This window comes from Camelus ferus, chromosome 2, assembly GCF_009834535.1.
Source record: "Camelus ferus isolate YT-003-E chromosome 2, BCGSAC_Cfer_1.0, whole genome shotgun sequence".
Lineage (NCBI taxonomy): Eukaryota > Metazoa > Chordata > Mammalia > Artiodactyla > Camelidae > Camelus > Camelus ferus.
The window spans coordinates 104,756,613-104,783,305 of record NC_045697.1 but is presented as its reverse complement, the minus strand read 5'-3'; the positions used below and the strand labels follow the sequence as shown (position 1 = coordinate 104,783,305).

Here is a 26,693-nt window from a genome sequence, read left to right as displayed (position 1 = left end):
AGAGCTATAGTAATCAAAACAGCATGGTGTTGGCACAAAAACAGACATATGGATCAATGGAATAGAACAGAGAGCCCAGAAACAAACCTACACACCCACAGTCAATTACTGTTCGACAAAGGAGGCAAGAACATACAATGGAGAAAAGATAGTTTCTTCAGCAAGTTGAAAAAGCTGGACAGCCACATATGTAAATCAATGAAGTTAGACTACTCCCTCACACGATACACACATACACACAAAAACACAGAATAGCTTAAAGACTTAAAGATTTGACACCATAAAATTCCTAGAAGAGAACATAGGCAAAACATTCTCTGACATAAATTGTAGCAATGCTTTCTTAGGCCAATCTTCCAAGGCAATAGAAATAAAAGCAAAAATAAACAAATGAGACCTAATCAAACTTATAAGCTTTTGCACAGCAAAGGAAACCATAAACAAAACTAAATGACAACCTACAGAATGGGAGAAAATATTTGCAAACAATGCAATTGACAAGGGCTTACTTCCAAAATATACAAACAGCTCATACAACTCAATAACAAAAAATAAGCAACCCACTCAAAAAATGGGCAGAAAATCTAAATAGACATTTCTCCACATAAGACATACAAATGGCCAACAGGCACATGGAAAGATGTTCAACATCGCTAATTCTTAGAGAAATGCAACTCAAAACTATAATGAGGTACCACCTCACACCAGTCAGAATGGCCATCAAGAAGTCTACAAACAACAAATGCTGGAGAGGGTGTGCAGAAAAGGGAACCCTCCTACACTGTCCGTGGGAATGTAAATTGGTGCAGCCACTATGGAAAACAGTATGGAGGTTCCTTAAAACAATAAAATAGTTACCATACTGATCCAGCAATCCCACTCCTAGGAATATATTCAGAGAAAACTCTAATTTGAAAAGATACATGCATCCCAATGTTCACAGCAGCACTATTCACAACAGCCAAGACATGGAAGCAACCTAAATCATCAACAGATGAATGAATAAAGATAAGCTGTATATACACAACAGAGTACTACTCAGCCATTTAAAAAATGCTGTTTGCAGCAACATGGACCTAGAGATTATCATACTAAGTGAAGTAAGTCAGACAGAGAAAGACAAATATCCTAGGATATCATTTATATGTGGAATCTAAAATATGACACAAATGAACTTATTTACAATACAGAAACAGACTCACAGACATAGAGAACAAACTTATGGTTATCAAAGGGGAAAGGGGGTGAGGGAAGGATAAATTAGGAGTTTGGGATTAACAGATACACACTACTATATATAAAATAGATTTAAAAAAACAAGGTCCTACTGAATAGCACAGGGAACTATATTCAATATCCTGTAATAAACCATAATGGAAAAGAATATGAAAAAGTGTTTGTGTATATATATATATATATACATGCACACACATACATATGTATAACTGAATTACTTTGCTGTACACAAGAAACTGACACATTATAAATTAACTATACTTCAATCTTTAAAAAAAAAAAATTAAAGAAAAAAGAAAATCCCAGAGAAGCCTTAAACCGTTTTAAAGAAATTTAACCCCAGGATACTAGAAAGAGGATACCTTAACTTACAAATAAACTGCCTCTCCGAAATGTCTACCCATAAGCAGCTCTTTTCCAGTCCCTAACTTCACACCCAGTCTTTTGTTCCAATGCACATAGTTTCCACAAGCCTAGCAGGAACTCCCAGCTCTCAGCCACTGAAAGCCCCACCCAGCACCCACACAGCTGCAGTCTCTCCCCTCCCGCCCAGAGGAGACACAGAGCCCCTCCACCTGTGAGGCCGGGAAACCAGCCACAAATGAGAACATCTTTTCTTCACTAGTTCTGTTGCCAACTAACGAACCGGCCCTCAGATAATCAAGTCGGCAAATGAATAGGTCTCTTTCTTAAAAGATTGTTGTTTGTTTGTTTGAAGTTATTTATCATGAAAGGGACAGGATAGGGACATTCCAGGGGAGAATCTGGGGAAATAAGAAAGTCCCAAAAGGAAGCCAGTTGTTAGAAGAGATACAACAAGTGAATCAGGGTAGGGAAGGAGAGACAGTGCTCAAAACAGGAGGAAAGACTGGAGGGGTCAAAATGTACAGAGGCTGCAGCCAGCAACACAGAACCTCCGGGTATCTCAGCGTGCGTCCTTGGGCCAGCTATGCACTTGGGGGAGAAGCTTTATGTTGAAGGACTATCCCAAGCCTCACGTGAGCTGGATTCTCCACCTGCCCCTGCCCAGTAGAAACCCTGTAAACTTGCACAAGCGATAAGCTCTCTAGACCTCCATATCGTCATCTGTAAAATTTCTCTGCCGACTGGACAGGAATTGGAACCTGACAGTACTCACTTCCTCGAGCTCTTCTGAAAATCTAAGGAGCTAGGCATTTAAACTAAGCCTTCCGTAAATGGTCAGCATCAAATCATCTTCCCAAGCTGGAAAGGGGTGGCGACTTGAATACCGGGAAGCAGCAAAGTACAGATCCAAGACCGTGAGATTTGATGTCACTTAGACCTTGGCTCCCAACAGAAGTCATTAGCCACGTGGGGCTGAGCCCCGGAAATGTGACTGGTCTCCATGGATGTTTCCTGTTAGTGTAAAATGCGCTCTGGATTCCAAAGATAAGTGCAAAAGATATTTACGCTGATTACAATTTTTATGTTAAAATGGCACTACTTTGGATATGCTGGATTAATGAAATATATTAAAAATTAATTTCATCTTTTTTTAATGCAGTTACTAGAAAAATTTTAATTATACACACGGTTTACATTACATCTTTAGACAGCAACGAGCTGCACTTTGATTCACAGATTCGCTCTGCTTGTTACCTACTCGGGGCAAGTTATTCCACCTCTGAGCGTCAATTTCTCTATGAATAAAATAAAGATAGTAGCTCTTAAATGAGATAAGGTACAGAGTTCTTTGCACAACTGGCAGCTGGAAGCTTAACAAATTGATTGTAATTCATTTATTCAGCAAATATCTGACTACTTAAAATATCTATTACATTGTAAGTAAGACAAAAACCCCTGCTTCCATCGTTTACATTCTGAGAAAAACAAACATTAAAATACACACAGGGGGAGGGTATAGCTCAGTGGTAGAGCACATGCTTAGCATGCACGAGGTCCTGGGTTCAATCCCCAGTGCCTCCATAAAAATAAACAAATCTCAATACCCTCATAAAAAATTTAAAAAAGAAATTATAAAATAGATACATAAAATCACACACTAGGTGACAGGTGCCCTGGTGTATAAAAGGCAGGGAAGGGGGAGGAAGAATGGGGAAGGGGTTGGGGTGCAACTGAAACACTGTGTTCAGAAAGGCCTCACTTTGAAAAACACTGGAGTGTGGAAGCATGTTACACATTACTAGCATCAAAAATATCAGCCCAGGGGATACAGGGTTTCTTCTTTTTACTTTTTTTGAGTTAAGAACTCTTTTTAATTTTAATTTAAAAACTTTGGGGGGGGAGGTAATTAGGTTTATTTATTTATTTAATGAAGGTACTGGAGATCTAACTCAGGACCTTGTATATGCTAAGCACGTGCTCTACCACTGAACTATACTATACCCACCCCTCTAGGGGTTTTTTCTGGGGAGATGAAAATATTCTAAAATTGACTGCGGTGATGGCTACACAGATCTGTGAACATATGTAAAACCACTGACTCGTACCCTTTAAATGGGTGAATCACACGGCATGTGAATTACATCTCAAGAAAGCTGTTACAAAATAAATACCAAAAAAAAAAAGTATCAGCCAAAGGTTTACTCATACGTAACTGCAACACATTCTGTACAGAGTTAAGTGGAAAACAGCTCCTCTTGATAAAGACATGATTATAACACACCAAGCAAGCCGTGGCACATGTAGGTACTAAGTTCATACTTGCACTGTGCCTGCCCCTCAACCCAGTCTGCCCCTCCCTTTCCGGGCCCTGGTGAGGTGGCAATCTTGGGCAAACCTGTTCTGTATCACAGCTTACAACCGGCTGGGCGGGGGCGGGCACCAGATCCAAGAGCAGCCAGTCGACACACTGGCCAGTGACCTCCCAAGAGTCAGACAACTTCTCCCCAGACAAGGACAATTGTCATTGGCTGGCCAATCACATTTTTAAGAAGCTGACATAGCAATATGGAAATACTCAGACATGAAGTGCTGGGTAGTGAGGCTAGGCGAACATTCAGAAGTGGCCCATATGGAAGGAAGCAGAAAATGAACAAAGAGAAGCTACTGATGCTACCCAGGTGGAAGCTGGTCAAAGGAAAACAAGATGACGGACACAGAGCAGCAAAGACTGGGAAGACGAGCTGGGGCACAAGACTTTGGCTCAAAACGAGACTGCCCTGTGCTCCCAGTGACTTTCTGCTTCTGGTTTCTTAATTCTTTCCTGGTGTGCCAAGCTGAAGACATTATATTTGATTTAGATTTTCCAGCAAATCTAAGAGGCCAATGAGTCCTTCTAACTTTCCTTTGGCCTCATTTATTCACTTCCCTGGGCTCTCTCCCTGCTCCCGCAGAGGAATATCTGATCATTTTTCTTCAAATCGCATATTTCCGTGTGTCCTGCTCCAAAATCACAACTACTTTCTGGTTCTGTTTTAGGGCAGAACTTAGAGCCACACTCATCCTTCCTATAAGCCCTAACATTTTCCACTACATCCTAAATGATCCTGGGTATTCAAGCTATTCCCCTTTCCCAGACACTCCAGTCCCTCAACCACCCTAGGTCAAGTCTACCTTCTCCAAGGAAACATTTTTTTCCCTCCCAAATTAAGGCTTTTTACTTGCTCTGAGGGGAACAACCTTCCTCTGGAATTTGCATAACTTGCTCCCTGAATACATCTTTTTAATTACACCAAGAATCCATGAAGGCCCCTCTTCTTATAATCTGGTGAGAAAACATAGCACTTAAATTTCACAGAACCATTTCTTTCATGTGTTTTATTTTTATTTCAATTTTTTTTTACTGACATCTAGTTGATTTACAATGTTGTGTTAGTTTCAGTATATAGCAAAATGATTGAGATATACAGATAAAAAGATACAGATAAATATTTTTCAGACTCTTTTCCATTACAGGTTATTGCAAGACATTGAATATAGTTCCCTGTGCTCTACAGTAGGTCCTTGTTGTTTATCTGTTTTATAAGTAGTAGTGTGTATCTGTTAATCCCAACCTCCTAATTTATCCCTCCTCCCATGTTTTTTATTTCTATAACTAGATTGTAAATCCTAATAAGACAGCATATTATACTTTTGCATGTCTCTCTGGCTCGCTAAGATCCGTAACAACACAGTCCATATCAACAGAGCTCAGGGGACACCTGCTGACTAACTGATGCTGAATGGAGAAACACGATGAAGGTCCTCACCACTAGAATTCTGATCTGCTTTGGGCAGATGCAGAAACTGTCTCATTCTACAGCCATTCCAATCTTCTCTTCCTCTGCCTGCCTCTGCCACAAAGAACTCTTTCCCAGACTTCCTTGCAGCGAGGGGAAGCCATGGGAAAGCTTAGGCCAATGACGTATAAGCAGGGGCTGATGGGAGATTTCTGGGAAAGCCTTTGATACAGACTTCCTCCTTTCTTCTTCTTTCCCCCTTTTTCCCCCCAGAAAGGGGGAGTCATGGCTAGACTATCCTGTAAACCATGAGCAAAGAGCCATAAAACTTGAAGAATTATCATCCTTGAAAAACAGCCAGCAATCACCTACTATTCACATGTTACGTGAGGGGGGAGGGAAATCAACCAACCAACAGGGTCAAGGTCTGTCAACTCGTTTTTCTGTCCCATGCAGCCCATTGTTACTGATGCACTGCTTTCCAAGATACAATGGCAGAAAACAAACTTATGGTTACCAAAGGGGAAAGGGGAGAGGGGCCTGGACGGGAAGGGTAGCGGGGAAAAGGGAGAAATTAGGAGTTCGGGATGAACAGATAACATACTACTATATATGAAATAGATAAAGACCGCCCATTTTGTAGTCTGCTGGAACCCAATTCAAGTGCTTCCTGGATCTGCGTCTCCTGGCCTTCAGTCCTAACCAACCTCAAATAAACTCACTTTTTGGCTTCAAACAAAACAAAACAAAACAAAACAAAACAAAACAAGGACCTACTTACTGTATAGCACAGGGAACTACATTCAGTATCTTGTAATAACCTGTAATGGAAAAGAATCTGAAAAAGAATAGATATATAGAACTGAATCACCTTGTTGTACACCTGAAACTAACACAACACTGCAAATCAACTATACTCCAATAAAATTTTTAAAAAGATATAATGGGATAAACACTGCAATATAAACCAAGGGCAAAATACAGCCACGGGACTGACTCACCATGTACTACAGACACACACACACACCACCCTATGCTCTGCAGTGACAGTCTAGCTTCTGAAGGAGACAAAGGGACAAGTATAACCTACACTCTAATAAGGGCAAAGAAGCAAAGAGGGTGGTCTCTCTGTACTGTGTTTATAAAGAGCCAAAGCAGAGCTACTCCCTACCACATTTTATCAGCAGCTTGCCAAAGAAAAGGCCAGTGATGTCACTGTTTTCAAAGAATCCTCTCTCAAAATAAAACTCAAAAAGACACATGCTCCCCAATATTCACAGCAGCAGTACATGCAATAGCCAAGACATGGAAACAACTCAAATGTCCATCAGCAGATGACCCAATAGAGAAGATGTGGTACATATATACAGTGGAATACTACTCAGCCATAAAAAAGAATAAAATAATGCCATTTGCAGCAATGTAGCAACATGGATGGGCCTGAAGATCATCATTCTAAGTGAAGTGGGCCAGAAAGAGAAAAATGCCATGTATCACTTACATGTGGAATCTAAAAAAAAATTTTAAAATAAAGACACAAATGAACTACTTATTATTTATAACTTAGATGATCAATTTCTTGAATATGTGTAAGTACATTTGACTGTCCTTTATGATTGGATCACCGACATTCTGTTGATTCTTATTTTGTGGTGGGCTTTATTCCTTTGATAACTACGTAAGTTAAAAAAGCTGAAGCTCTAATCTGTTCTTAGAAACAATGATTAGTACATATATGTAAACAAAAAATATGTGCAGTATATTGTATAGATGTATTTACATGCAACATAATGTATATGTGCAGTCAAACTGTAATAATTCTACCCAATAAAACTGAAAAAGGAAAAAAAAGAGCCCTCTCTCTTTTTGATCACATGGTACCAGTTGATATTCCTGCAGCCAGGTTCCCTTCCTCTTTACAAAGAGCCCAAAGGAATGGGAGGCCTTGCAATTTTCGGGGGAAAATTAAATGGAAGTGATGCCACCAACCCAGAATGGCCAGGCTCAGTTTATCACAAGAGCTGGCAATGCAAGAAAAAACTTTAAGAAGGAAAAATATGACATTTTGTTCTTCCTGAAACAACATGGACTTCTAATATTACAGCTTTAGTTTTGCTTAAATAACATGACTGCTTATACTTTATTGCCTGGGAATGTTTCAAAGCTATCATTCTGAACGAATTTTAATATTCCTTCAGGGACCCTGTTCTAGTAGATCTAATAAAAGAATGCACAACTTCACTGTGTAGCAAAATCACTATTTTTATTTGTCTTTTTCCTGTTATTCTGCTTTATGTGAAACAAATGAAACAGTCATACCCCACCTTTACTCATGTGTAACAGTGAAAACTTACCCACACTGTTTATCCCTAAAGGGAGACAGACTAAAGAAAAATCTGTATATGACTTTTCAGCATATTACATATACACAGTCATTAAGGAATGACGATAGAAAGTCAACCAAAAGAAATAAACTAACCACTCTGAGCTTTCCTTTCCATCTCGAAGCAGTCCAGGGCGCAGAGAGGAATCTGAATGCTCTCCCAACTGTGCCCCAAGTCTCCCCCAGGCCTGTCTTCAGGCTCTAAAGATTGATCGACTCCACTTAGGCCAAAACAACTTTCTAACCAGACTCTAAGCACTTCTCCCTTCCAAGAGTTCTGATTTTGACTGTTTTCATCAGATATGAAGTATCCTGGCGGGAACCTGCCAGGAAACGGAGACAGAAGACAGGGCCATGTGGTACAAAGTGAAAAAAGGCCTTTTCTGCGTCTTCCAACCGCAGCTCGGGAACAGGACAGACATCAGAAGCCCTGCATTCTCACATTCTCATCTGCTTCTTTAACTGATATCACTTGACTTCAAACACTGCCAACATTCCAGGAGCCGGACAGGAATTTACTCAGCAAGGATTAATTCAACACCAGAGAGCCAGGCATAGTTCTAGGCCCTGGCTGGGGATGAAAATCAGATAATGCCCTGGAGGGGCTGAGCGTCTACTGGGATCTGGAAGGTGAGGGGCGGGAGGTTTTTAGGAACATTCAGTCTCTATCAAGACCGGTAGTAGCTGATGAATGGAAGCCCCAGCCACAAAACAATGTCACATCATCCCTGGTCAATTCTTCAATTTCCCTACTTCAACTTCAAACCAGGCATCAAGAGGAAGGGCTTTCCATCACAGGAATAATTAAATGGTTGAGTCTCAATAGCTTCTCTCACTCTGATCTGAATTTTTGATACACGTGAATATGACGTGAGCATCAATGAAGTTTGTTTCAAAAGAAGAAAAAAATCACCCTTTAAATATGATTTCCTCATTTATTTCATCACTACATGGTAAATATACAGATAAGAACAAATGACCTCAATGTAAATGCAATGCTACAAATGAGCTTCCTCAAACAGATGGGACAAAGCACTCATCTATGAGCACACAGGGCGTGTTTCCTCATCTGCAGAGTAAAAGAGTTGGGCGTACCTTCCAGACTCACAGCGAAAGTCAGAACACCAGGACTTTAATTCCAGCTTTGTCTGTGGAAACTGAGATTTACTAAATTCAAAATTTATCAGATAAACTCTGAAATATTTCAAAACTAACTACAATGTCTTCGTTAATCATTGTCTCTGACTTTGGCCAAAATTCTTAACATTCTGGATAGCAAGTTCCTCCTAGGGGAACCAGAAGATAATTTATACCTTCACCAAGGAGAATGAGAAGACACCTAAAAGAAAAGAAATGGCTGTTTGGGAAGAAAGTAAGTACAGCTTAGGGGCATCCGATAAGCAGCACAGGGTCCAAACTGGCACTGACAGGAAAGCATCCATTCTGCAACACGAAGGAAAAGATTCTCCCCTAAGGACTGAAATCCTGCTGGCCTCTGCCTGTCAGTGATAAGACAGGGAGCTCAAAGTGCCAGTAACATCCGGCTGTCAGCACAGTTCAAACCCAATGCGCCCTCTTGTTCATTAACAAGAACACTACTTTTTAAATTCTGCTTTGGCTAAAAAGCAAACAACAATGATCTTTTTCATTTTTTTACAATACAAGTAGGATAGGATAGCCACTATTCCAGATCATCTGAAAATGACTTCCTTTCCTGTGACTTTTAATAGCTTAAAGGAAGTTTTATCACCTTCATGGAAAATTTTTAAATTTTCTAAAGTGCGCTTTGCGGACATAACTCCCTCCCCCATGGCTTTACTCAAGATAAGGTTTGTGAAATACATACTGTATCAATGGCAAGAATGTATGCTCTTCTAGAAAACTCATGGCTTCAGAGAGTGACTGGCGGGGGCCACACAGCTTTCCAGGCAAGTAACTCAACCTTTCTAAACCCGGGTTCCTAAATTGCAAAATGGCATGTACTATAAGAGGAACTACCAAACAGGACTGCTATGAGAAGTGCTAATTAAACACACCTTGGACCCTTACACAGCGTTAAAAATTTAATTTAAAATCCCTATTAACTCCTACTACTACTACAACCACCACCATTATCATCCTTACTTCTAGTAAACTTAGGAATCTGTTTTAGTACACCTCAGATAATGTTTACCAATGGCTCAACTTCTAAGTAGATGATGAGGAAAATTAAAATAAAATCTAACTGCTCTTATTTGAGACTGCAGTAATCTACTCATTGCTGTTTTAATTTAAAGATATTTTACATCCACTTTCATTTAAACAAATTCAAGTTGGATATTCATACACAGCTTAAAAAAATAGTTGAGATGACTTACTCACTTTAAAGCCATCATCACTGATCTCCTCTAAAAAATAAACGTGGTTTAGTTACATCTAAACTCTGACTATATCACACGCACAATGTGAGCCCACAGAGCTGAATATATATTCATTTCATTCCATTCATTCCAACTTTTCTTCCTCATATAAACTCTGGGTTTGCATATACAGCCATAAAAACACGCCACTATCTAGGGGGCTTCGCTCCAAGATGCCCTTCCCCCATCCCTTTCAAAGGTCAAATGCTGACCGATGGACTAGCTCCACCATGAAACCAACTCCCTCTCCACTCCTCTCCATGGTGCTCTCACTGCAAACATTCAACTGAGGAAATGCATTTACTCCAAACTCTATTTTTCAGCTTTAAAGCTTTTGGAAATGGAAACTTCAAAGTCACAAAATGTGACGATCTTTACAAAGTTGCCTCTCTGTTCTCCAGACAGAAAAACACATTTTTAAACCATTTTTTTGGATGAACATCAGGATGCATGAGTCCAGCAGACAGTCTGGTAGACACTGCCAAAAGGCACCAAACCATCCTACAGCAACAAACTTTTGACTGCAGTTCAGTGATGCATCTGGTTTCTGGATGTGTGGCTGCTCGTCACCAGGTTAACCTGTAAGGTTGTACGAGCCTTTTGGACAGTATCAATTAAAACACAGCACTCAATTCCAAAAGATTCCAGAGTTCACATCATAAATATTTGATTTAACCATCTTAATTCCCCTAGACGATCAATGAAAAGAAAATCGTCCAAAGAGGTCACTTACCTACTTTCAAATCCCTGCGTCAGATACCATCCCACATACACAAGAGACAAAGAAAGTATTTCCAGAGACAATCGTGCAATTTCAGAAGAAAACAAACTTATTTGGACAACTTTTCTAGATGCTTACAGGACTTCCCAATTGATTTCAAACTTAAAACTAAGCCAGGAATATTTTTGACTAGAATTTTTAAAATCTGCTCTAATTTCTGTTCAAGAAATTTTTTTGTTGATTGTTTAAAAGGGAAAAGAATGTAAAAATCACTCAATCCACACTGCCAGATGAATTACCCTCCCATGTATCAGTTTTTCTTAACAACATTTTATTTCTCCAAAACTAAACTAGGGGCAACATGAATATCAGAAACCTAAGTTAAGCCAGAAAATTACCATTTAGTTTTCAAAATATTTTCTTGTACACCAACAAGTTAAAATGTTATAAACGTTCACTACTTTACGCTTTCGCCAGTGATCACAAGTGTCGTAGCTACTCCGTACCTCAGAGGTTGAGTCCTGTGAGGCACAGACGCCAACCACCGCACTGGATCAACCACCGTGATTTTGTACCCAGGCAGGCTGCACAGTACCAGTCTTCACTTCCGCCCTCCCGTCTCTCCCACCCTTCTCTATTTTGGTTCAAATGAATCAATCCAGCAATTGGAAAAAAGAGAAGGCATACATTCTTATTTTGACTCACTATCCTCATAGGGTCCTCACGTGTGGGACGCATGCAGCCCCTAGGCCCAGACAAAACAGCTCTAGCAAAGGAACTGCATTTTTGAAAGCAGCTTATTTTGATATGAGTAATACTGACATAGGTTTTCAAAGAGACAAGGAGGTATTTCCTATGATGAATATTGGTTGTAACTAAATCTTTATACTGGAAAAAAAAAATTAGCCAATGTGATTATGAATATGCATTTATAATGAACAGAATTTATTTGCTGAGTTTGTCTTTCCATATATTTCCCAGAGCAGAGAGTATTTAGTTTTATTCATTTGTTTCTACACTTTTTTTTTTAGTTCAGTCATGTAACCGTCTCAAATAACAGGTATTCAATTTCTCCTATCTACTAGGAACTTATTTTTATAATGTGACAATTTAGAAATTAAAATGACTTTAAAACGTGTACTATCATAAAAATGTATCAACTTGATTGGGGTTGGTAAGAATTTCAGTTACTGGTATGGGTACCTTCTTTGAACTGCAATTCCTTATCCAATTTATGCTGAGCCATTTGTATAATATAAATAAAAGAGAAGCAAGTATGCAAAAACAAACCCAAGTTTGCTTGCACACTGGATATCAGCTTTTTCCTATGTTCTGCACATCCCTCGGTGGGACCCCTGGTGAGGCAGACATAACTGGCCACCGGCTTCTTCAGCCCAGCAGTGGGCACATGACTCAGGCTGAACAAAGTATCCCACCTACCATGCTCAGTGATGGGTCCAGGCTGGACAAGTGACCAGGACAGACAGGGCCTTGGAGGAAGAAAACCACATGTCCAGGTCACTCAGGACAATACCACTTCATGCCTATTGTCCCCGGCAGAATTTTACCCTCAAAGGTATTCTGACATAAACTGCATGGTCTCTTTATCTCAGAGGCAGGGTTTCTCAACCTCCACACAGTGAGCTTCGAGCTGGCTGGTTCTCCGCTGTGCAGGGGCTGATCCCGGGCACTGCAAGGGGTTTGGCAGCACGGCATCATCGGCCTCTACCCACTAGATGCCACCGTCACCTTCCAACTACGACAACAAAAACATCTCTGCGGTGCCACAGTCATCTGTTTGAGAACCACTGCTCTAGGGAAAAGGAGTCGCTGTTCTCTCGAATTCCCAGGGTGATGAGAAAGATGTCAGTAAGCCTTAAACTATCACCACCGTGCAAAGTGTGCCCACCTGAGGGTCAAGCCAACTGCGGGAAATGCTAGCGATGCAAAAAGAGACCTGACGCCATCACTCAAACCCTTGGATTCAGGTGTTCCTAAAGGAACTCCACTCCTGAGATTTCACTCACATGGGCCAAAAAGTCTCTTTTTTGCTTCAACTGGTTTTAGTTGGGTTTCTCTTGTTTGCAACAGAGGGAAATGAATGAGGTTATACAGGATGTCTTATGCCAAAAATGTGAACTGTCAAGGCAAAAAACAAAAAAAAGCCTACACTTTCCACAAAAACCAACCAAGAACTCTAGCTCTGGGACACAAGCAATGAACTTCTTCGCTGAGTCCTAGAATCCCTCCCGCTGAAGAACCTGCTTGTCTCCACACTTCCCATCCCTGAAGGTACCCGGTGCCTGTAGTCAGTGCATGGGAGCCAGAGAAGAGGGGGGCTGTCTGCACCCCACTGCACTAGAAGACTGACAGTCATCCTATTTCTTCTAGGAACTGTTTCTCAAACTAGAGAACCCAAGCAGTTAGCTAGAATGGAGGAAGAAAAGATATTTTTAGATCACTGATACTGACTACTCTTGTAACTCTCCCAGGCTCTATTCCAAACCCCAAGTCCTAGGATCTCTTCCCGGATGTCACCAAGGGAAACGTCTTCTGTGCAGACATCCAAAGAGAACCAGCACGACTCCACTGAGATCAGACAAGAAAATCAGCAGCGTCCCTCTGGGAAAAAGAAAAAGGTGTTTTCATCTAATTCTTTTTTTAAAAACCAATATTAAAGAGTGTCTGAATAATGCACTCAATCCTAAGCACCAGAGGAACAAACTCTGAAAGACAGGAATTTCTTGGTGTCTTGAGGATTGTTCTTCCAGATATGTTATTGCTACTTTTTCTCCTCACCTGCCTCCTATTATCTCTTCTCAGTTGAACATCTATATTCTATGCCATCCAGCTCAGACTATGAGGAAAAATTATTACAAGTCATACATTATTACCCAGAAAAAAGAATGTGATAGGGGAGAAATTAAAAGAATTCATTACTGAAAACCATCTTGCCCTCTACCTTACAATAGCAAATACATCCATCAGTTCATAACTTCCTCGACATCCTGACACAAATCTACAAGTCTACCCAGCTATGTGCGCATCATTTCCACCCCTCTGTTACCAAAGTAGATGTGTCCCCCTCCTTTACCTGGAATCTGAATCCTATCTTCCATGCTATTCAGAAGCCCCCTGCATGCAGGACTATTCCCTGAATCTCCCTCTCCTCCTCTCTGCTGGACACATTCATTGGCATGTTCAGATCTCACCCCTTAACCCATATTTTGGGGGAACTCCCTGGACCACAGGCTCACTTGTTTTCCAAGCACCTTCTTCTGAACCCTGTGCCATCAGGCTCTCATCCCAGCCATGCCACAAACCCATCTCTCGGTTATTACCAATGACTCTGTCTTGTTAAGTCCATGTCACCTGGACTCCTGGGACTTGACCTCTCTGTAGCATGACCTCTCCACTCCCCTCCTACCTTACAAAACCACCTTTGCCCTTGACTTTTGCAACCCCTTGTAGGTTTCCCCCCTTCTCCCTCCCACCCAATGGCTACTGCTCTCCAGTCTCCTTCTCAACCTCTTCCTCTACCCACCCCTTAAAAGTTGCATCCCTCAGGACCCGCCCTGAGCCACCAGTCTCCTTCACTACATTCTATCCCATGGCCGGGGTCATTTCCTGTCTCTGTGCTGTGTCTCCAGAATCTTCAGCTCTAATCCCTGTTTCTGAAATACACACTCATGAAAGAAACGAGCCCCTGAGTGTCCACTGGACGCCCAGAAGCAACTCGGTCTCCACACATCCAAACCAAAAACACCCTCGCTTCTACAAAACCCATCCCCCTGGCTGGACTACCTCAGGGACCAGCACCCCCTGCCCAGGCCAGGAACTGAGGAATCATCTCGGGTGCCTCCTTCCTCAGCTCCCACACCCAAGCACCCACCAAAGCCTACAGCCTCTAAATTGCCACTCCTTGAGACACTGCCTCTCCAGCCACCACAGCCTCTGGCCTGGGTGAGTGAGCACCCAAGCTCCAGTGCTGCTGTCCTCAAATCCATCCTCCCAGCCACAGCCTGGGCAACTCTTCTAAAACAATTCAGGTGCTGCTGATCCCTGCTCAAAATGTCTCCATCACCTCCCCGTGGTCCTCAAAATGAAGTCTGAAGCCCTCGACACACTTCAGCAGGCCCTTCCCAACCCTGCCCTGCCTCCTCTGTAGCCCCACTCTTCCCGTTCCGCACAAGCCCCCTGCCCCAGTGCACCTGCACTGGTCCTGCAGCCACACACATGCTATCTCTGGCCTCCAGGCCTCCCACATGCATTTCACCGAACTCAGAGGATCCTCCTGTCCCACTCTCAGCGTGGAAAGCTCCTAGCCTTTCTTCTGATCTCAGCTTAGAAGTTATCAATTTCTTTTTTTTTTTTCTTAATGAAGTATAGTTCATTGACAATGTTGTGTTAGTTTCTGGTGTACACCATAGTGATTCAGTTATAGTGAAAAACAATTTGAAAAAAATGTATAAGTTATTACAAGCTATTGAATATAATTCCCTGTACTATACAGTAGGACCCTGCTGTTTATTGTATATACAGCAGTTAGTATCTGTAAATCCCAAACTCCTAACTTATCCCTCTTCCCCCTTTCCCCTTGGTAACCATAAGTTTGCTTTCTATGTCTGTGAGTCTGTTTGTTTTGAAAGTTCATTTGTCTCATTCTTTTAGATTCCCCATGTAAAGTGATAGCATATGATATTTGTCTTTATCTGTCTGATTTACTTCACTTGGTATGATAATCTCTAGGTCCATCCATGTTGTTGCAAACGACATGATTTCATTCTTTTTTATAGCTGAGTAATATTCCATTGTGTGTGTGCACAAATCAGCACATCTTCTTTATCCAGTCATCTATCAATGGACATTTAGGTTGTTTCCATGTCTTGGCTATTGTAAATAGATGCATCCCAGTGTTCAGAGCAGCACTATCTTTTTGAATTAGAGTTTTCTCCAGTTACATGCCAAGGAGTAGGATTGCTATATCATCGTAGAGGTTACCAACTTCTTGAAGTCTTCTTTAATCCCCTAGTTAGTCCTGTTAACAACGGCCATAGCATTCCATTCTCCACTCTCATTGAACAGTGTGAATGATATTGCTTAATGAATCTTCTGTCTATCCCATTAGAACTCTAAGTTCTGCACAGAAATTCAGTACATTTTTTAAGTGCTTTACGAATAACCAACTAATTTAATCCTAGCAACATTCATGGAAATAAAATTACTATCCACAATCTTTAAAAAAAGGACACAAAAGAACTAATCTACAAAACAGAAACAGACTCACAGACACAGAGAACAAACTTATGGTTACCAGGATGCAAAGGGGATGGGAAAGGATAAATTGGGAATTCAAAATTTGCACCTCTTGGGGAGTGATGGAAATGCTAGTTATCTTGATTATGGTGATGGTTTCACTGATGTATATACATCTATCAAAAGTCAAATTGCACATCTGAAATGTGTAGTTTACTGTACAGGAATTATGACATAATAAAGGTGTTTTTAAAAAAAAGATATTTAAAAAAATTACTATCCACATTTTACAGACACAAACAAGTTAAGTGAGTTGCCCAAGGTCACACAGTAAGTAGATTTGACTTCAAAGACCATGATCTTTAATATTTTGCTATGCTGCCTTTGACCTGCATTTCACCAAAGAAAAACAAAACTATGTGTCAGAGTGACAGAGGTAACAGCTGCCAGATTCTCCAGTACGAGTAATAACACGTCAACCACACTCCACTCCCTTGCACTTTTTTGGCTTTGTTTCCAAAACTTTCAAGCAAAGATCTTGGGTAATGCACTGGATTTCAACACATGGAGACAGATGGTTTCTCCTATTTAATAAATGAGAGGCTTATATTCGGCCCTGTGCTTCAAAATATGGTTAGCCTCAAAAAGAGAAAAGAACATGTGTTCACCAACCACTTCTACTGTCGCTACAGGTAAAGCCACTGTGCTCAAGTTCAACCAAAGGAAGTCAGGATGGTGCTTTTTCAGCAACGATGATGATGCTGGTGGTGGTGATGGAGATGATGCCAGTACCTACCACAGGCCAGGCAGAGTTCTAAGATCTTTTAACATGTAACTTGAGGATTAAGCACCACCACCATTTGAGGGAGAGTTGGTAGTATTTCCATTTTACTAACAAAGAAACAAAGTTAGCCACAGAGGATTTCAGTCATTTGCCCAAAGGTCACCGAGTAAGTGGTGGATGTAACTTAATAGGCAGAGATTTAAAAAAAAAAAAGTGTATGCATGCTTTTAAGACAGTCTTAAACATATCTAGCATTCAGACCTGAAGTGACACCGCTCCAGCCCAACTGAAGTCCCCCAGCCACACACCTCACCATGAGGGTGAGGGACCTCGGCGCCCAAGGGCAGACAGTGCCGGGGGTGAGCTGGGCAGTGAGGAAGGAGAAGTCACACTCCCTGCTGAAGCATCAAGCGGCACAGGACGAACACCCTCCTTGGGAAGCGCGAGGAGGAAATTCAAGTTTGACCAGGGAGCCAGGACTGCAGCCACAGCAGCAGGGCTGTGATCCCAGCCCATCCCGGGGCTCAGGGAGATGCTGCCCTTAGAACGTAAAGCGTCAGGGGTTTTCTCAGTGCACATGTTTGTTTGTGTCAAGAGAAGGATGTCGAGGCTTTCTCATTACAAAGGCATCCCTTGGCAAGTCTATAAATTATGCTCCTATATTAGGATAATTAAATAAACAGGCTGTGGTTCCTGTTTGTATAGAGGCCTGTCACAAAATATCAACCATTCTCTGCTTAAAAATCACATCCATCTGACCTAACTAGACTGACAGTTTCCAGAGTCCTTAATGTGCACTGTGTTTCTGAATATGATCTTTTTTACCCTACATGTCAATACTGGATGTCTAATTTCAGTGAGGCAAAATGGCTCTTAAAGATTTTTGTTTGTGACTCAGACCAGTTATTTCTTCCAATCCTGAAATTTAAACTGGTTTGCCCTGATTATCCATGCTATGCTGGTTAACATAAAATATCAAAAAGAAATTTTACTAAATGTCTTCAAAATTCATGGATTCCTTAACTACAGATTGTTGTCAAAGCTAGTGTGTTAAAGTTTATCAAATTAATTACAACAAGGCTTTCATATTGAATAAATTCTCTGAATGTACTATTTTGCGATCAAAACTATGCCAAGGTGTGAGGTATATAGTACAACATCTGTTATTTATGTAACATCTACATAACATCAACTGACCAAGTCTTTTAAAATGCCACTTGTAGGAAAAAGAGGTCAAACTAAATGAAATAAAGCCACCTGTATCCACATGGATAAATCTCACAAATGTGATGTTGAGGGGGTAAAAAAAAGAAGTTACAGAAGAACACATATAGTATGAACTCATTATATGAAGTCTAAAAACATGCAAAACATACTAGCTATTATTCAGGAATGTGTACAGATGTATTAAAATATCTGGGAATACTATGCACCAGATTTGAGATAATTGCTACCTTGTAGGGAGAAGAACGGGTTCTCTCCTGGGACAGGTGCCATTGGGAAGAGGCAGACAGGCAGCTTTTATTTCCAAGCTGAGCAGCAAATAAAGAGATGTTTATTGGGAGATTCTTTGTATCATTTTAGATTTCTAAAATATCTCAAAATTTTTGTAAAGGGAAAGAGCCTAAATACTTAAATATGAGAACAAAATTAAAATTTACTCAAAGGTGGCATGAGGAAGGACAAGAAAAAAGACACTAATGGGGAGAGAAGTGGAGACACTTCACTAAGACAGAGACGGAGGACAAGGACATGATACTCTGCGCGGATGTGTGCAGCTCATTTTTGATCCTAAATCAATCCATCCTCTGAATATCTACACTTATTCCAAAAATTAACAATCGGTTTTATTTACAGTAACCATCCCAGGCGGCCTTAAATTTAAAATCATGGTCCTTGGCGGAGCTGACAAGCATCGTCTCCTAACTAGATCATGAAATGGACACACTTTCCAGGTAATTGGGATTTGTCGTAATAACGTCCCCTAACAGAAGACGGCAGTCACACCCCTTTGCGGAGACAGCTCACTATCGTGGTTAAGGGCTTTGGAGTCAGACAGATAAATGTGGGTTCACATTCCAGCTTCACCACTGACAAATGGTGTGATCTGGACAAGCTCCGAACCTCTCCAAATTCAGTTTTCTAATCTGTAACATGGAGTAAATGGTAGCATATCTCGTTGAGGAAGTCCTCACATTAAATAACAGAATTTACCACAAAGTAAAGCAAATAGCAAATGCCTAATAAAAGTTAGCTACTATGATTAAAATTATTTAAATTATATACATTTTGAACAACATGAAACATTTTTCAGTTGTGGTTTGTAACTGCCCATTTGTCTCTGAAATGTAACTCTGTGAAAAGGACCTACTAAAACATCCAAGACACCCTTAATCAGAATTAGAATCAATAAATCTCCAAACACTCTGCTACAAATCCTGAAATAGAGCCAACCTGACTAGAAGTTTTCATTAAATGGATGTAGAAAATCAAAGGCAATGCAAGACAACACTGAGTCCTATACAGCAACACGTTCATAGCTATGTTTCTAAACCTTTAAAAAGGGACAAGAGACACCACATGTTATTACCATGGTCAAATGTAAACACTTTACCTATTCACTGCCACATACAGCCAGCAATCACTTAAGCATGGTTTATGGTAACCTAGCAGACCACACAATATTTTTATCTCCTTCGTAATTCTTGCCCCCCACCAAAAAAAAAAAAAAAAAAAAAAAAAAGTCATGAGGTGATCGATAGCTACTGGAGTCAGAATTCAAAACAGCCTCTTTGGGAATTTGTCCAGGGGACTCTGAGTATTCTCATGCAGAAAACAGGATTACATAACAACCCTTCGGACCCTCCCTTTCGGAGGTTTCCTGGCCGCCTTCTCCTTCACATGGTGAATTTCCCATAGCAAACACAAGCACAGTCCACCAAGTTGTTGGGGTTTCCTGCATGTTAAACACTAAAGTTAATACCTTCTAAAAGCATCAGCGCAACGTTTAAGTATCTGCAGGCTCCAGCCACTGATGACGTCATCACCAGTTCCCTGAGCAGAGCTCTCCCCGCCCTCTTCAGCTCCTCCTTATCTCAGTCCCCAGGATGAGAGGCCTGCTCCTGGAGGCCTGAGCCCCAGCTGCTGCCGGCTGGGCTAGATCTACAACAGCCTGTGTGACATCTTCCACACTGTCTCCAGATATTTGTGAGTCAGAAACAAATTCTGGAAAATATTTTCCCAAGATACCACTCAGCTTTGATTCATCAACTTACTTGCCAGATTCTTCAGCATCCTGAGTTACATTCACACTTTGAAAGCCTTATCAGAGCTTGCCTTGCCCACAGATGATCTGGACAAATATACTCTTAGGGTTACTAACCTCTAAAAGGTTGGACGTTAGTCTCTGGGCCAGAGCAGTCATTTTTCAGGCAAGAAAAGGACTTCCGTGTTAAAACATACACCTGCAATTTATACAATATATCCTAAATGTTAACATTTGAGTGCTCATTCTAAATGCTTTACATGTATTACCTCATTTATTTAACCCAACTAGCAACCCCATACGGTAGATAATACTACCACCTCCATTGTATGGATGACAACACAGATATAGAAAAGCCAAGCAACGTGACCTCGGTTCCACGGAGAACGAGTGGCTGAGCTAAGATGTGGACCCAGACGGACCAGCACCCTAGAGATGCTCTTAATCTTTTATACCAGACTGTCTCACCAGCTATGTTAAAGATTAAAACACAAAAATACTCTCCTCCCGTTTTCTCCCTCTTCCAGAAGTCAACAATGCTCCCTGGTTCCCCACCCTCCAAGTAAACAGAGTAAAAAGGAAGTGGTTAAGGAACCCCAGTAGATGGAAGGGCAGGGAATGACAGCATATCAGGAGGACTCAGACCATCCGATGACTCACTGACCTGTCAAACATTCTACACAAACATGGCTGGTTGGTGAAGCCCAAAATAGGAACTACTCTAAATGGAGACCAGGACCAGCTGTAGTGAGTAAAGCCTTTAAAGACTATCTGGGTGCACATCCCAGCTCAAGTCTGATAGTAATTCCTTTTCCAGCAAGTCTGCATTCACACTAGAAATCAGCCCACTAGCAAAACCCCAAGTAAGAGTTTAAGACTTACCCCAGGTAATGCTCTGAATTGTAGGGGGTCCACAGTAATTTCTTTGAAGCAAAGAACATAGATGACTATTCTTTTCCATTCAGGGAGAAATTACGTTTGTAGTTTATTAACTTTTTAAATAGCATTTTACCTCTATGCCTCTGAATTCCACTTAATGGATGCATCAGCACAAAATTTGCAATGATACCACTCCATCAAAATTAAGGTGTTAAGTAGCAGAAAATCCCACTCAAACTGACTCATGTCATTTAGCAAGATAACCAGCCGTGGGCTTCGGGCACAGAACAATCCATGGCTCCCACAATGGCATCAAAAACCCAGATTCAGGTACCTCTCTGCTTCAATGGCCCTTACAATTACCTTGGCTCCACTCACCATCCCAAGATGGCAGGAGCAGCTCCAGACAACACAACCAGACATCACCGAAGAATCAAAAACCCTTTTTATGAGTCTCCTCTCACACACAAGGAAACCTTTTCCAAAGTCCCAAGCAGACACCCTATAGTGTCTCACTGGTCAGAAGTGAATGCATCCTCATTCATTCGATTACCAGCCCAGAAAATAGATCTACTGCACTGAGTCCTTAGACTCAACCCTGACTGCTCATTTTTAAAGCTCCAAGTGATTCTAATGGTCAGCTAGGATTAGGATTGAGAACCACTGAGTGAGACTAATCAGAATTACCCCTAATCACCTTTCCATGAGTCACGTGAGAAAGGGAAAAGACACCTGAACAAAATTTGGCTTGTCACAGAAAAAGAATGTCAGTTGGGCAAACAATAGAGTCTACACAGACACTTTACATTTATATTTTCAAAACACTTTCACATGTGTTATTCAATTCAGCCCTCAAGGCTATATGCAACAGTCGCATTTTACAAGCAAGGAGGTCAGGGCTCAAGTTGACAAAGTGAAATTCTTTTAAGTCTTCCAAATCCCCGCATGTTTCCATGCGATAGCAACCTGAGAAATTTCCCCAAAAGGAATTACCACAGGAACCATTTCTCTGAAACAATAAACACAAAGACAGCAAAAGGGAACTTTTATGTTGTCCCAAGGAAAACGGAACAAAAATTATGTTGTCCCGAGGAAAACAAAACAAAAATCATTAATCTAGCAAGGCCTAAAAGACATACCAAAATCAAGGCTTAGGAGACTCAAATTCTAATCTTGGCTGCCACTATCCTCTTTCTCCATGTCTGTGGTAAGAGCAGCTCACTTATGAGGGCCCCTCCAGTATGCACACGTACACGCACACACAATCTAAGTTTACTCAAGAGCATTCTATAGAGCTACGAAGTCCTTAAGAATTCTAAGGATTATTTGTCCTAAAAAATCTATTTTCTCCTCTGGAACAAAATATATTCTCTCAAGAATTCCCTAGTTGTAAAAATTTCTGAGAAAAGCCTATATGGCTTACTGCTGTTTCTGGTAAATATACGACACATTTCTATGAATCATAAGCATCTGAAACTACACAGACATCACATAAAAGCCTTACAAAAGTTTAAACTGTACTGAAAGAAGACACTGATTATTCTAGGAAAGGAAAGGAGTGAAAAAAGGACTCAAAAAGCCATTCGAACAAGGACTCCATTGAACCGAGTGAATGATCTCCAAATCCACCCCATAAATCAATGACCCCAGACTCTCCTCTTGGCAGCCCCTCCCCACCCTCACTGCTATCTCCAAACTCACCCAACACAGACATGCCAAACACTGTCTCTAAACCCTCTCTTTCCTATTTCGTTAGGCTTCTGCTGAAAAAAAAAATCAGTGATTCTCTGCAGAATAAAGCCCACATTCTAAGCCCACTTGTATGGCCTCGTTAATCTGAAACGACCTTTCCTTGGATCTCATTCTACTCCCCAAATGAAATCTCCATTCCAGCCAAACTGGTCTCCTTATCCTCGTCCGACACCAGTTCTGACTTCTTCTCAGCTGTTTCCAATCTCACAAGGTTCTACAAGGTTCTATTCCTTCCTTAAAACACCAATGAGTTCCCAAACTTCTACTCTAACCTACAACACACTTTTGTTTCCGTCAAAGTTAGAATACCTGTCACTGAATCTTCAACCTTTTAATATGTGCGTCAGTGTATCCTTTGTTTCAAGAACTGAGCACAAGGCATTCAGGAGTTCAAACATGTTCCCTAGATTGAATTGAGTACAACCACAGGACAATACACTCAAGGACAAGGGCCTCTACCTTCTTAACTCTTTGCATCTCAATCCCAATACTAAACAGATTGTAGATGCTAACTATTTTTTGATCACTCCATAACTGAACTCTGCAGTAAGCCTTCAGGTCCTACAGAAGCTGCTTCCAACTGCTTTAAATATTTGCGAACTATTCCAAGCATCAAGACATCAAAATTCCATAAACCCAACAAGTACTGAGCATGTGCAAGAAGCATCTTACAAGGCAATTAAGAGCAGAAAATTACTTAAGCACAGAATTCTGAAAATGCACAAAATGCCATTTTTGCAAAACAGTGTAAAACATCTGAAAATAGAATCAGTCTGACCCAGGTGATTGTTAACTCTTTCTGAAGCTCCTCCCCCCCATTTCAGGTCCTTCCTCCACCTCTTGACTCAGGTGTTACAGAAAAGCTCAAGTGGTTCGGCCAATGATTGACCTAGACTGCAATTTCAAATGACCTCATCAAGCCATCTCCAAACACTGAAGAATCTTACTCATGCCTCTAAGAAGCAGGACAAGAAAAACTGAGCAGGAAAGAAGTAACCTGCCTAACTGTCCTATGGCCAGGCCCTAATCATGAAGGCAAATTCAACTCAGGTGTCCTGACTTAAGTCCAGCGCCATCAGTCTTTGATAGGAGCTAGATGTAAATTTCACTGAGAAAGCTGGGCTAAGGCCACGTCTTCCTAACTTGCCAAATATCCATTGAGCTAAACCTGTGTTTTTGTCCTTTTCTGGGAAAGAATGTAAGTGAATTAAACAACACAAGAAAAAATTTTTTTTTATTTGGATGTTCTCTAAAACATAAGCATAAATTATGTTTCTGATGTTAAAGAACAAAAATCAAAAGGAGGAAGACGCCAATTCACAAATTCAAGAAAGTCTACATTCTGGAGAGAGAGGCTTCTGGCTGGCCCCAGACGCACTAGCTGCCACTGGAACACCAGGCGTGGGTCCTGCTGGCAGAAGGGTGCACATGCAGTCACATAAATAGCTTTCCACCAGTGGCCAAACTGGCTTTGCCATCTGCCTCTCTCCTCGTGTCCCTCGTCCCAGAGGGAGCTGCTACTGCCAGTAAGAGAGAAGGTGCACTTCCCCAGCCAGTGACACTGGTTAAGACCAGGCTAGAGGGGAGAGGACATAGCTCAAGTGCTAGAGCACATGCCTAGCATGCATGAGGTCGTGGGTTCAATGCCCAGTCCCTCCTTTAAGAATAAATAAACCTAATCACCCCCCCCCCAAAAAAAGACCAAGTTAGAGAAGGAAGAATCCTCTCCCCATGTTCACTACACACACACACACACACACCATGCCCTTTTGGCCTCCTCTGCTCACTCCTACGTATTTATAGCCCCTCCCTACTTCCATCTCCACACACAAACCCAATGCCAAGGCACTGGAAAGCCACCAACCAAACATGCCCCCTAGTCACACGTCCCAAAGAAAGCCATTCCCAATGCTCATTTTGCAACACCAAAGAGGTCACGGAACCAACAGGAACCTTGGACGTCAGCCAGAGAAGTGGAGTGACTTGCTTCCAAAATTACTCGGACGGTTCACTCAGTTCTTCCCATGAGAACGTATTTCTTTCAACTCATTCAATGAATATTTACTGTTTCAGGCGCTGTGCTGCTGGGTACTTGAGACAGTTTGTTCGGGATGGTCTCATCTTCCTTAATGCCAAATGGAGAGTGTAGGGTAGGGAGCAGGTTTTTTTCAGAGGGAAAATGGAGCACTCACAGGCCTCCTCACAACGGGTTAGAGGTTACAGGTGTGGTCAGCCTGCGATGCTCCTCACTACAGCTAGTGCCTCCCCCATTTCCGGCAGCATCACCAACTCTGTTTCAGCGCGAATTTCAGGCCACCTCCCTCCTACACAACCTCTTCTCAGATAATAAATACATATCCACCATATTTCTCCTGTGGCCACTTCCTAGTTGTTCAAAAGATAGAGAAACCAGGGAGGAAGGATCGAGCGCTACCAGGATGGAATTCCCTAATTGCAGGCAGTGGCGCTCCGGCCAGGGGGCAGGCTGTCTGCGCACCCTCACAAGCCCCAATCTTTGAACCCTCCTCGGCACAGGCGGAGGGGAGGAATGTGCGGAAGGCAGCACTACGCCAGGTGGACTTTCTGGTTTAGCACAGTAAGGTGCCCAGGACGAGACTGTCGGAGGAGGTCAGAAAACCACACGGAAAGGGTGAAGTTTAAGGGGGTTCGGAAGAATTCAACTCCCAGCCAGTTTTCAAAGAATCCCCAGGCAAGTTCTTTTGAGAGGTCAAGAAACAAGACTAGTAAAACTGACGTTTCTGTTACGGACGAGACTGTGAGCAGCTCTAGGGTGCAATAAAACCTGCCCGCGGGCGGGTCCGGCGGGGGACGCAGGGACCGAGGGCGCCGGGCCAGAGCAGCGGGGCTGGCGGGCTCACCACTTCGGGCTCTGGCCGTCGGGCAGGGGCAGGAAAGGGGGCCTGCCCCCCGGCTGCCAGGGGAACCGCGGAGGAACGACCCCGGGGCCTCCCGCCCCGGATGAATCTCCCGCTCCTCTGGCCGCCGGCCCGGGCACGAGACGGTCGGTCTCCCTCCAAGACAGGCTCCTCCCGGCCTCGCGCGCGCCCGAGTCCCTGCTTACTTTTGGTCGCCGCGATGAGGTTCTTCCCATCCTTTATGAGCTCTTTGATGAACTTGTTGGTCCTCTCCAGCTCCGCTTCGTGGGCGCGGATCCTCTCCCGAAACCACGGGCTGTCGAGGTAGCAGTCGCTGAACTCCAGGGGCTGCAGCCCCATGACGGCAGCGGTCCGCGCGCAGAGCTCGCCGCGCGCACTGCCCGAGCCGGGCTCCGGGGTCGCGGCCAGGTGCGGGGCCACGCGGGCAGAAAGCGCCGGAGAAGCTAGCAGCCCCGGGCGCGCGGCGAGAGCAGCGCAGACATGCCCCGCGGAGGTGAGCCCGGCCGCACGGAGAAGCACAGCCCAGGCGAACGAGAACTGAGCGCTCAGCTCCCGGCAGCCCCAGCCGAACCTCGGATACTGCGGCCCCGCCCCGCCCGGCCCGGCCCCCGCGCCGCACGCCCTCCCGGAGGCGCGAGCCGGCCCCGCCCCGCCCCGGGCGCCTCCCGCCGCGCCCCGCCCCGCGCTGGCCTCTCGCCCACTCCTCTCCCCTCTGCCTGCCTTCTTCCTCCTCTCCTTTCTCTTCCCTTCCCTTCCCTTCCCTCAGACGTCTCTTCCTTGTCTTCCCCACGCGCAGTTGCCCCTCCTCTTCCTTCCGAGGCTTCCTCGGTCTAGAATTTCGCCCCGCGGCTTTCCTCCGGCCCTAGACGCGGGCGCCTCCCCTTTTCATCGGCTCCCCTCTTCGGGCTGACTCACTGGGGAGCATCGGGGAGCCGACTGGGGCCAGGACGGGGCGTCTTCAGGGCAGTCTTAACACAGG

General features: G+C 42.8%; 1 protein-coding gene across 17 annotated transcripts in view; it reads right to left on the bottom strand.

The window, feature by feature from the left end:
* ARHGAP10 (Rho GTPase activating protein 10) overlaps window positions 1-26,314 on the bottom strand; it is a 301,268-nt gene extending 274,954 nt beyond the window's left edge. For all 17 annotated transcript variants that reach the window (XM_032464674.1, XM_032464692.1, XM_032464726.1 and 14 more), the window contains exon 1: window positions 25,900-26,314. In XM_032464674.1, the coding sequence (XP_032320565.1) occupies window positions 25,900-26,053 (154 nt within the window). In that variant the 5' untranslated portion in view covers window positions 26,054-26,314. The remainder of the gene's footprint in view (window positions 1-25,899) is intronic.
* Window positions 26,315-26,693: the final 379 nt, after the last annotated feature.